This window comes from Miniopterus natalensis, chromosome 3, assembly GCF_054644295.1.
Source record: "Miniopterus natalensis isolate mMinNat1 chromosome 3, mMinNat1.hap1, whole genome shotgun sequence".
Classification (NCBI taxonomy): Eukaryota; Metazoa; Chordata; class Mammalia; order Chiroptera; family Miniopteridae; genus Miniopterus; species Miniopterus natalensis.
In genome coordinates, this window is record NC_142083.1 from 1,982,762 (window position 1) to 1,995,459 (window position 12,698).

General features: G+C 50.6%; 1 protein-coding gene across 1 annotated transcript in view; it reads left to right on the forward strand.

Annotated features, from left to right (window-relative positions):
• Positions 1-12,698, forward strand: part of ARL15 (ARF like GTPase 15) — a 257,775-nt gene that overhangs the window by 94,441 nt on the left and 150,636 nt on the right. The window contains exon 3 of the mRNA XM_087815256.1: positions 2,403-2,462. Coding sequence (XP_087671382.1) covers positions 2,403-2,462 — 60 coding nt within the window. The remainder of the gene's footprint in view (positions 1-2,402; positions 2,463-12,698) is intronic.

Consider the following 12,698-nt stretch of genomic DNA (forward strand, 5'->3'; position numbering starts at 1 on the left):
GAGTGACGCGGAGACGGCAACGTGGACGTCTGCGCACCTTCGCCGTGTAAATCCAGCCGCACGTGTTCCGCTCGGAGAGGGCGCATTTACGAGCATTCTCAGAAACGTTTATATGCCTGTAAAGTGTCACTGTGAGCTTCCTTCCTTTAGCGTGGACGTCTGAGGACATTTTTGTGGTCGATTTATTACGGAGTCTGTGCGGGGATTAAGGACGGTAACAGTGATATAAGCGGCCTGTTGGAATAAAACATTTCACACACTGTAGTTTGCACGTGAGTTCGACAGTTTCTGGGAGGATACCGCTTCCCTTTGCAGGCCTGCGCACCATCAGCTTTTTAGAACCCGAGCAGATGCAGCCCGGCTGCCCTGTGGCACGGCTGTGACTTTTCCAGAGCTGGGGCCTGTCCCGCTCCCCTGGAAAACCCTCCCTTGAGCTGTCCCAAGAGGAACCGCTAGCTCACCGCTCAGTGTTGCGGGGGGCGTTTTGCTCTCAGGATGTCAGTCACTGCCCTTTAGTCCGTGCGCACCCCTGGGAGGGCAGGAGATGCATCCAAGCGTCCACGCCTCCTGCAGGCCCAGTTGGTGCCGGCAGTTTGTGAGTGGCACTGGCTTCCTTCCCCGAATCTCCCAGAGGCCAGGCACCTGGAGAGCCTCCTCGCAGGCCCCTGGGCTGTGCCTCATTTCTGCACCTGCCACTAACCGTGCTGCTGAGCCGGGCTGCAGCGAACCCGCACGGGATCGGGGTGTTCTGGAAGGTTCTTAGCGAGCCCGGTGCACACTGACATGCTGGGCAGCAGGTGTCAGCTCTTCGCACTTCGTCACTCCGGGCAAAGGTACTTTTCATTGCGGGGTGATCTGGGCAGCGCCAGCCAAGGATCTGATCAATTAATGCCCAGCATTTCCAGCAGAGTCTGTGCTCAGAGCTCAGAAGGTGCACTCGCCTAATGATTCAGTCAGCAACAGTAGAGCATTGGTTGACTATAGTGCCAGCCGTTACAGATGGTGTGTGCATCTGTGCCGGGCCCAGTGATAAAGGTAATAATGCATACATCCCCTCAGCCTTCCAACAACTGCGAGGGGGCTGTCACCCCGCCTGCAGGCCTGAAAGCCTGGGCCAGGACGTCACCCACGGGCCCAGGGCTCATTCCAACCGGCTCTGTCTGACGCCAGGTCACTGCCTGACCATCACACGATCTCCACTCCCTTACGTTACCCAACGTATAGAGCCATGAAGTGCTGAGAAAGTTTACAAGAGGCGGCAGTGGGCGGGTGGCCCGTGAAAAGGAACGTATTGATCGTTTTCATAAAGTAAAGCACGGCTGCGTGAAAGTTCCTCTCGTGAACGCCTTCCCTTGTGTACTTTACCTGTCCGGTGTCACCTGACTGGCTTCCCGCAGAAGGTGTTTCCAAGTCGTCTTTCTTACTCTGTGATAATAGTTTCTTGAAAAAGGGACTGTGTTTAATCTATCTGGTAATTGCACATATGAAATGCTTAAAACCTTAAGTTGATTGGGTGCGCAGAAAATCACTGAGTCAAATTTAAAAATTAGCAGGGCTTGTCATTGAAAAAGGGGTACTTGTGTCTGGTGAAAACTTTCAGTGGGACTAAAGCATCTTGTACTAGTTAAGACCTCCAGACCCCAGTTCTCCCCAGTATCTATGAGTTCAGTCGCTCGAGGATCCTTCCAGAAATATTGCGTGTGTACCTTTGTTTACCTGGGTGGCGTGTTAGGTACATGCACGCTCACCTGTCTTACAACTGAATCGACTTAAACGATATAGCGAAGTCCTAGATGCCTGCTTAATCCTAAAACTATACTCTGAATATATCTTTATAACAGAAATCATTTATTGCATGCATTATAAAATAATCACCTTGCGTAAACAAGTATGATTGTACTTTTAAGAAAAATGTATGTATGACATTAACCACGTCCCTAAAAGAAAACCAGCGTAAATACCCTGGAATTCTAATATAAGATGGTTATAACTTAGATCCCCTAATCTCTAGGGTTGCTCAGCTACATGTGAGAGAAAAATTAACCTTAGGATTTGTTCGATGCAAAGGTCCCAGTAGATTTAATATGTTCTTTGAAGTTTCTTTATATTTCCAAGTGTCTTTCTTACAATTAATAAAATTTTCAAAGTGACATTAGACATTAATTAAAGACTAGGACAACGTGTTGAAGAAAAGGGTTATATTTTGCTGTAACCCACAAGTGTGTTTTGAAAAACAATAGCAGATAATATCAGGTTATCAAGGTATCTCGGAAATCGAGTTTCTAGTATAAATAAGACCTAAGAAAAGTAACTCTTAATGTGACTAAAAAAGGGGATTTGAGCATCTTGTGTGTTTTAAAGGGTTGTCACTGACTTGTTTTCTGTTTGCTTTCTAATTCCAGGTTTCAGTATAAAAGCGGTGCCGTTCCAGAACGCCGTCTTGAACGTGAAGGAGCTCGGAGGTACAGCGCTTTACGCCGCTTCGGTGTCTCTCGCTTTTCCTCGTATGGTATTAATGTGACCTGTGATTAAACACTGCGATTTGTTGTTCTCGTAGGTGATTCCTTTTTACCTCTGCTCTTGACGCTTTTCCTAGAAACATTTCCTTTTCTTTATATAAAGTTTGTGGGTGAGTTATAAGTCATATAAACATTGTTTTCTTTTGTATGAATCAAAGAACTATGTGCCCTCAGTGCCATTTCAGAAACCATACTCCTCCGTTTTCCATATCCAGAAGTGTATTCTTGAATGAAAAATAGGAAGAGAACCTGACATCATCCTAGAAAAGTAAGCCACCCACTACGCAGGGCGAACCGTGTTTCCTTCAGAGTCGCCTGTGTACACTGCGGTTCCGTCGTGTCCGGTCTTCCCGCAGCATATTGGTTCCGATGGTAAAGCTTTGCCGGCGGGTTCTCTGCCGGTCGCGCACGTTTATTGCCCAGGCTGTTCCCCACCCGTCCACCACTCAGTCGTTCACTGCACCCTCCGTCTGGGGTTTTGGGCTGAGTCTTATGTCGTCAGGGCCTTAACCCGTGTGACTAAGTTAACAAAGGAGCCGCTCAGTTCAGGGAGCCCTTGAATCCCCTCGGGGTGCAGGAAAGGGAGAGAGCTCTGGCCCCACCTAATCCCCTCGGGGCGCAGGAAAGGGAGAGGGCTCTGGCCCCACTGAATCCCCTCGGGGCGCAGGAAAGGGAGAGGGCTCTGGCCCCACTGAATCCCCTCGGGGCGCAGGGAAGGGAGAGGGCTCTGGCCCCAATGAAGCCCCTCGGGGCGCAGGAAAGGGAGAGGGCTCTGGCCCCACCTAATCCCCTCGGGGCGCAGGAAAGGGAGAGGGCTCTGGCCCCACTGAAGCCCCTCGGGCGCAGGAAAGGGGGAGGGCTCTGGCCCCACTGAAGCCCCTCGGGCGCAGGAAAGGGGGAGGGCTCTGGCCCCACCTAATCCCCTCGGGGTGCAGGAAAGGGAGAGGGCTCTGGCCCCACTGAAGCCCCTCGGGCGCAGGAAAGGGGGAGGGCTCTGGCCCCAATGAAGCCCCTCGGGCGCAGGAAAGGGAGAGGGCTCTGGCCCCAATGAAGCCCCTCGGGCGCAGGAAAGGGAGAGGGCTCTGGCCCCACCTAATCCCCTCGGGGCGCAGGAAAGGGGGAGGGCTCTGGCCCCACTGAAGCCCCTCGGGTGCAGGAAAGGGAGAGGGCTCTGGCCCCACTGAAGCCCCTCGGGCGCAGGAAAGGGGGAGGGCTCTGGCCCCAATGAAGCCCCTCGGGCGCAGGAAAGGGGGAGGGCTCTGGCGCTCAGGAGAATATCGGTGGGTTGGACGACCTAGAAGAAAGTGCTCTGCTATCTCCTCTTCAGTTGCTCTGTGATGTTGACTCTACCCTGCTTGTTCTTAAAGCTCATTCGAACCATTGATCTATTTTTAACCTGATAAAATAGAAACTCCTGTTGCTTGATCGCCTTCTCATTTTTATCCCCTCATGTGCCCGCTGATGCTCTCAGGTGTGGTTTTAGGGCTGTGCCGGGACAGGTGTGCTTCAGTCCTCGCACAGGCGCCTCTGACTCGTGCAGCGTTAATGTTTCAAGTCGGCCACGGGTGGCGACTTCTGACTTTGCCATACTTGGTTTGTCATTTTGACGACAAAAATCATAAAACACAAATGTTCTTGTAATAAACTTTATGTTTGCACACATAACAGATAGATGTTTGTGCATGTGTGCACATATAATTGATACGTGTAACATGTCACATATACATGTATAATTCTGTGTTCTTACCAGAGTTTTCTTTGATGAGGGCATTTCTTACATCTTTCGCCTACACGTTTCGGTAAGTCTCACTCACATGAATGTTCGTTCTCATAGGGTCTTTTCTGCAGTCGCCCCTAACCGTGGGCGTATTTTCCCTCCTAATTTTATTATTTAAAAAAATTTCATTGATTTCAAATATTTGTTTTCATGATTGTCTCCATCACTGAACCGTGAGATCCTTAAAGCTGGGGTGGGGGCAATGTGCACGTGGTTGGGACGACTGGGGGATGCAGGCGGTCGGTCCGGCCGGGTGTCCGACGGACGAATTCTGTGTTCGCCGCACGGAGAATGCCTCGCTCTCCTCAGCCTGTCACCCTCCGAGGCTGCACTGACCAGGCCGATCTCTATGTGAAATCGGAACGCAAAGTGTTTTTCCTATTTGTCCCTTATTTCCATGTCTCTTCTCCCTCACGTTCTCATTTCATCTCTGCGCCTTCACGCCGGAGAGCAGGTGCGTTATCTCACAGAGGGGGCCGCGCGGGGCACTTGGACGCCGAGCGACCGACTGCGGTGACCTGGAGCCGGGTGGCGGTGACCTGGGCACTAGCTCTTGCCTGGTGGCTCTGTACTCGGAGGAAGGGGCTCCCGTGGCCCCTGCCGCTTCCCTTACCGCGGGCACCGTTGGTCCGCACAGGCTGGCGCTCTTACCGCTCAGACCGTCGGTAAAACGGGAGCACGTTGCTTCCCTAGGACTCGGCCTCTGACGCCCGCAGCTGCTTTTCCCGTTGGTTTCTGTCTCCTGGTCGCCTCACTTAGTCCTTTCGAGTCAGACTCTATGCGGCCAGGGCTGGGCCTCCAGTGCCGTGGGCAGCTTTCCTCTCGGGTTCCTGGGGTCCGCCTTCTGCGTCAGTCTCGCCTCCACGTTCCAGACCACCTGGAACCTTCCACAAGCACGTCCTGTTCACGCTCTTCCGTGTTCCCTAATCCGTTCCTTCAGCAAGTGTTTGCTGAGCGCAGTCTGCAGGCTCGCTCCGGAGCGGGGTGCTGATCCAGGGTCGAGACGAGCACAGCCCTGCCCGGGCACAGGGGGCACTCGCACCCGCCGCTCTCCTTGATCAGAGCCCAGCCTTGCTTCTCTGGGCCTAGGACAGGTTGCCCGTCGGCCCTTCCACACTGGGAGGGATTCTCACACCACCCAGCAAGGCCGCGGGCTCCACCCCGTGAGGGGCCTTCTGTGGTATGTTGCTCGTGAACTTGTTTGTCCTGCGTAGTCTTTCCTTTAGGAAGTTTTTGTTGAAACTGATCTAAATTCTTTCTCTTTCTGTTTTAATGACTTACTCTGCCTGTCTTGCTCTGTTACTTTTATTTTTCTGGGTTTTGTGCAGGACAGTGGGCTCCTGGACGGACAGGTTACTCTTTCAAAGAATTTTCCTTCCTCCCAGTGACTTGTTTCAAAGCCCAGCCCTTCTGTGTCGTCCTAGGTGAGTCCACGTCCCCGGGTCTCCGTTTCCTCATCTGTAAATGGAGTAATAATCGTTCCTGCATCATGTAATCCTGTGAGGACATTAGTTCATGTCACCTGAAGTACTTAGAGATTGCCTGCCCATAGCGGAAACTAACATTTTTGAAAATTTACCTTTATTATAATTACATTCTCACCCCTCCAGAACAACTTTCTTTTAAAAAATATTTTTATTTTTATTGATTTTAGAGAGAAAAGAAGGGAGGCGAGAAAGAGAAACGTTGATGTGAGAGAAACATCGACCGGCTGCCCCCTGCGTGGCCCCTACTGGGGCCTGTGACCCCGGCCTGTGCTCTGACCGGAAACTGAACCGGTGGCCTTTTGGTGCACGGGGGTGGTGCCCAACCAACTGAGCCACACCAGCCAGAGCCCCAAACACCATCCAGTAAAGCCTTCTTCCCCCAAGGTCTTTAAAAATAACCCAAGTCACGCACATTGATTTGCGTCTTCTATTTAAGACCACTCCTTTCTCCCCGTAGACAAGGTGTCTCTTCTTCACTGTGTCCCCCCCGTGTCAGCTGAGGCGTCCGGGGAAGGGAGCCTCCTGGTTAGTTGCCCAGCGTGTTTTTCCCAGTGCAGGTGCATGCACATTAAATGTGTTTGTCCCTCTCTCCCTTCCACCTCTCCCGTTTCCAGATTCCTCCTGGCAAATCTCTGTCTCTCTTGGTGCCTCTGAACAGCTTCCTCCTGCTTGGCGCAGGGGTTTTAGCCACGTTTCTAAGGTGAGTGGAGCTCTGGCCTCAGGCCGGGCTGAGAGCAGTGGTCACACTGCGGCGACATCACAGCTCTGACGGTTTTCATCTTAGAAATTTCCAGTTCTTAAGTCTACAGGTCTTTACACATACATAGATGTTTTTCCTCCTGATTTTGCACAGTGGGAGAAGCCAGAGAGGAAATTTCATTTACCACGCTGGGGTTGTTACTGGTGCTGGCGAGGGTCCAGACGCGGTGCATTCCTCTCCCTTCCCTGAATTTCCTGCCGCCTGGGTTGGTGGTAGCAGGCGACGTGTTCTCCTCCGGTAACCTGATGCTTACGTCTGAGCCGTCCACCTGCGCCCTCCCGGCCCCTCTTGTCCACCCAGTTGACCTTGAGAAAGGATCAGAGATGCTTCGGTGTCATTGTTGCTGTCGGGGAAAGTTCATGGAGATTTTTGTTTGTGCTGATTTTATTTTTCCTCTGAAGAGAGTTTGCTTGTTTTCAGAGGGCGGCGAGGGTCCTGTGGGAAGAGCAGGTCTGTTCATGTGCCTGTTTGCTTGGCCCAGGCAGCGGCGATGGGATAGTTATTGGGGACGTCAGCTCAGCCGTTGCTCAAAGGTTGCTGCTTTCGGCAGCCGAGCCGTTATGGGAAACAGATGTTTGCAGGGTCCGTTCCTTTGTTTGCCTGGGGGAGTTGGCCTCCCAGTGAAAGGTGCTGTCTCCTCTGCCGCGTTACCTTCAGGTGCTGTGGATGTGTCCAGGGCGTTTGCATTTCTCCAGACACTGCACAGGGCTCCCTCCTGACAGGCCCTGGGTGGGGGCTGCTGCCGGCTTCCTTTCATTTCTTTTTGTACGCGGCCATATGTCTTTCACCAGAATAAAGCTTTCTTCCTCCAGGATCCTTTGTTAAAACTTATTTCAGAGGAAGAATAGCTCTTTAGTTTTTACCTGGTGCATTTTCACAGTTTTGTATGTAAAGATTATTCTTCCAGCCTGGCTGGTGTGGCTCAGTGGTTGAACCCGGAGATCCCAGTTCGATTCCTGTCGGGGCACATGCCCGGGTTGTGGGCTCGATTCCCAGTTGGGGGCGTGTAGGAGGCAGCTGATCAATGACGACTCTCACCATTGATGTTTCTGTCTCGCTCTCCCTCTCCCTTCCTCTCTCTGAAATCAACTAAACATATATATATATATATATTTTTAAATATATCTTTATTGATTTCAGAGAGAGGAAAGGAGAGGGGGAGAGAGAGACAGAAACATCAATGATGAGAGAGCCATTGATCCATCCTGCAACCGGGCATGTGCCCTGACCGGGAATCAAACCCCGATCGCCTGGATCCTAGGTTGACACTCAACCGCTGAGCCATGCCCGGCCGGGCAATAAAACATATTTTTTTAAAAATTAAAATAAAAAAGATTATTTCTCCATATCCCACTACCCCCTCCTATTGATCAATAACCCGAGTGGCACAGCGCTTTTAGGATGCATCTAGTAGGTGTTCTGTGCTCCGGAAAAACCCCACCACATCAGCTAAACAAATGAAATAATAACCCAACCGAACCCTGTGAATTGCACGTGCTCTCTGGCTACACAATGAAGGCAGACGGGGAGTCAGGACAATATAAACCAGAAGATGGTGGTGAATTTGAAGAGGAAGCAGTGTGGGCAGGCAGACCTCACGAGGCGGTTGTGGCCACGTCGCAGGGACAGGCGGAGTTGCCTGGGTTGCTTGCGGGTGAGGAGAAGGCGCCTTGCCCTTGGCGGCTGTCTTAGCCCCTGCGCACAGGGCCTTGTTCGGGAGGGGTGGCAAGGATGGGGACCTGGCAACGGCCTTGACAGCGCCGAGCGGGGCCCCGGCAAGGGCGGGCCCACGGGAGACCTCTGGCCCTCTGCCGCCAGCCCGCGGGGAGCCGCACCGTCCGCGTGCTGTGTGATTGTGAGGGTGGGAGTGGGTCGGCGAGCGAGCGGAGCGGCCTCAAGACACTCGGACGTCTTGTTGTTTTCTTATCTGTAAAATGTAACTTTTAATAAATCATCGCTACTTATTTCCCCAGGGGTTGGGCTGGAAGAGACACGCTAAATTGCCTGCAGCTCCTCCAGAGAGGGGCCGTGGGAGCGACAGTGGCGTTGCCCTAATTGCCTTCCCACGGTGGTGGGCCGAGCGTGGCTGTGCCGTCAGGCGGTCGGCCCTCCTTGGTAGGTGTTGCTTCCTTACCTGGGGGAGGAACCGGCGCGCTCGGCCCTGAGCTGCGTACTTTCTCGCTCGCTGAGGCCGCACCGGGGAGCGGAGCTGGTGGAGAGCCAGGTCCCGTGGACGGGAGTTGAAAGGCCACGGCTATCTAAATTGCTTGAACGGGATCCCAGGGTGGTGGTGTTCGAGCGTTTTCTACACTTGCTAAGGGAAAACCGAGCCAAGTGCTCGCAGAGCCAAATAAATGAACCGGGGGCCCAGAAGTCTGTTTTGGGCTGATGCAGACCTGACCTTAATTCTTGTTTTCTCCTGGAGACGTGCCCTGGGACGTTGTTTTAAATCTGTCTTCCCAGTCATAGTTTAGTGCAGCACTTAATAATCACTTCTTCTAAGGCTGCGTATGTGTAGAATGTTCTAGAAATGAGTGTCCTGGCCTTGTGACTCCCCCTTGGCAGTAGGGGTCGCCTGTGCCTGCGGGGTCCCCGCCTCACCCCTGCTCTCTCTGTAGGGCCACGAGGTCATTTTGTGTCTTCCAGCTCAACCAAGCTTCCTCCAGAACATCGTGCTGGGTTCTCGGCTCGACTTCTGTCCCTCACGAAGGAGCAGGTTTTCTGTTCCTCCCACGGGGTCGCCGTCACAGCAGCTCATTTTCGTTGTGTGTTTGGTTTCCTCGCGGTGTTGCAGCAACAGCACCGGGAGTCAGGGGACCAGTGTTTCCTGCTGACAAAACAGGCCGGACACTGGACAAGGACTCCGCGTTTCCAGGCGCTTTCTCTTACGGCAGCCGAGGATGCTGATCGGGTTGCCCTGTTGGGCACAACGTAACTCCCTTATTTTTTACCCGCAGACTCGCAGCCCCCACTTGGCTGTGTCCCCTGGAACTGGAGCGCCTCCCGTCTAACAGCTGTGCGGGGTGTAATGCTGTGTCATCTCTGTTTCCCTCTAACCCTGCCTTCCTTTGTGGATCTTTATTTTTTGTACGGTCGACATTTTGGTAAAGCCCAAAGTTTCCTTCTACAGACATGAAATAACCACTGACGCTCCCTGGGCAGAGCCGCTGTTGCCGCCGTTTTCTTTGGGGAGCAGTTCAGCCTGCCGTGGGAGGTGCTGTGACAGGGTCGAGGGCAGGCACAGGAGGGTCCTACAGAAAGGTCAAGGGGACGCCACACCTGGAAACCAAGCCGCCGTCACCTGTGACTCCTGTCTCATCTGTCCTTTCCCGGACGGCCTTTCCCTCTGTGGCTCTCCTCTGTCCTTCCCGTGTGATCCAGCTGCGCGTGGCGCCCAGTCCTGTGGCAGTACTCCCGGAGCGGCCTGTGCGGTCGTGAGGAAGGGCGAAACACCGCCTCTCCAGGGCCCACTGTACTGAAGCAGTTCTAAGCCGGGGGGGGGGGGGGGGATTTGCCCAATTATGCCCTCAGGGTGCTAGAGCGATGCTAGACCCTTCGGAAGCAAAACGTTTTGTTGAATTCATTTCAGTGAATATTTAATAAGTACTAGCCTTGAGGATGCACAGAGCCTGCCCTGACACACACACACTCAGACATATGCACACACATGCACATAGTCCCTGCCCTGACACATACACACTCACAGACATGTGCACACACATGCACATAGTGCCTGCCCTGACACACACACACTCAGACATATGCACACACATGCACATAGTCCCTGCCCTGACACATACACACACACACAGACATATGCACACACATGCACATAGTCCCTGCCCTGACACATACACACTCACAGACATGTGCACACACACGCACATAGTGCCTGCCCTGACACACACACACTCAGACATATGCACACACATGCACATAGTCCCTGCCCTGACATATACACACACACACACACACACACACGACCTGTGAACCTATTTCTTTGGATATTTTGGTGGGCGCATGATGCCTCTGCTGATGATTATGGAAGTTCTCAGAAAAATTAAACAGCTTCGCTGGGTTGTTATAACTGGAATGGCAGCTGCTCATCACTTACCAGACTAGCTTGGTCCTCAGACGCTTCCTGCAGCTGAACCAAACAGAACTGGGAGGGTTTGTTCTGAGGCAGCCTGATCTGTGGTTTTCAATCCTTCAGGCCCAACGTATTATCGGGAGGTGTTGGAGACCCTTGATCATTTCAGTCTTGAAATTCACTGATATTAATGACATCATCGTGAGAGGTGACCCTGTGGAAAATTTATCCTATAAAGTTAATTATCATTTTTGATCCAAGTATGGGAATCCCTTATGATTGAAAACTGGAAGTTGATTTAAAAAATGTGCCTGTTTTCCTCCCTTGCCAAAATCTCATAAAATGACAAAATAGATCAGAAAACAAATAATAATAAATTAAATCTGTAACCAAGATAGATGCCAATCTATCAGAAAGGAAGACGAGAGGAAGCTTGAGGCACAGACAGTGGAAACGTGAAGTAGAGGGGAATTCTCCGGGAGTATTAATCGGGGAGCGCGTCGGATTATTAATTGGGGCTTTATGTTTGGAGCTCTGCCTCTGTTTTTCTTCTCTCCTGGTGTTAAGTAGCGGATCGCAGCTGTGTTTACCCACCAACGACATCGTCGCGTGGGGTGCTAGACTGGGAGAGGCGGGCAGTGCCGCAGCGATGCGCTGCCCGCCGGGGGGAGGGAGCCCACACACAGGCCGCTCGTTTGTGCCCCTTCATTACTGCAAACGAGCTGCACCCAACAGCGCAGCAAGCGGAGGTTCTCAAACGAAAGGTAGGCCTGTGATCGCAACACACCCCGCAGTACGAGGAAAATCGCCCTGTCCAGGGTCAGAAGAAATAGTCGGGGACCTAGAGGTAATGGAGGGATCAGAAGAAGACATTTAGGGAGATGTAGGAGGTTTTTATTCATGGAAAATAACCTAACACAGGACTTAGGAGATTTATGGTTGGCTTTAAAATTTAAAATGAAAATGTCAGTTGACACAGCTCAGATGTGAATTAGTGGAATGAAGGACTGAGCTAGGGAATGTCCTCAGAATGCCTGGCAAGTGGGTCACTTTGAACGTATGAGAGAAAATGTAAGAGACGGGGAAGAACCGTACAAATTCCAACGTCCCTCTGAGAAGAGCTCTGAAAGGAAAGGAAAGAGAAACCAGAGAGAATAAAATAAAGAAGTAATAGGAAAAGAGCCTCAAATATGGAAAAAAGAGTCTTCAGGCTTAACGAGCCCTCTGGGTGCCGAGGAAGACGCATCCCTAGATGTGCTGTGAACACAGCATCGCTTGTAATCACAGAAACACACCCCGTAAAGAGCATTATTTCTGATTTCATCGTGGGAGACCGCAGCCAGGCAAGGAAAGGACCGTGAAAATATATTCTCTTCGAATTTAGAGTGTAGATTGTCATTAACAAAAGAAAATTTAAAGTTTAAATATATATCTTTAAATATTAAGGGTAAACACTACAACCACAATGTAGGGTAATATACACATACATTAAAAAAACTCTAAAAGATTTATTCAATCAGTATAACATTCAGTTAAATTTTCTTAGAGAATCAGGTGAGGTTTTATTGAGAACAAATACAATTTTTGCTTCTTTTTGTATCGTGTGAATTAAAATTTTTTTTTTATTATTGTTGAAGGTATTACAGATGTTCCTGAATTTTTCCATGAGAACTTTTAAAAAAGACATTTCTAAATTTGATAAATTCAGCAAAATGCAAGAATGGAAATAGCAAAACAAAATAACCAGCAAAATGTTATGATAAAAAAGAGGTAACATCTGTATATACATTAGTAATCACAATAAATGTAAATAGATTAAATTCCCCCTTTGTAATATGGGTGGCATAAAAATGATTATAACATATTGAGCTATATCTGGTGATGAGAGAAACTTCTACAGTGCAAAGATGCAGTAAAGTAAAAATAGATAGAAAAGATACCCTAAGGAAAGACCATTGAAAGGAAAGTACTTGGAGTAATACAGGGGGCAAAAGTAGGCCTACAGTTGTTCATATGGAAAACAATACAATAATTAATAAATAATATAAGAATAAACTCTGTGTTT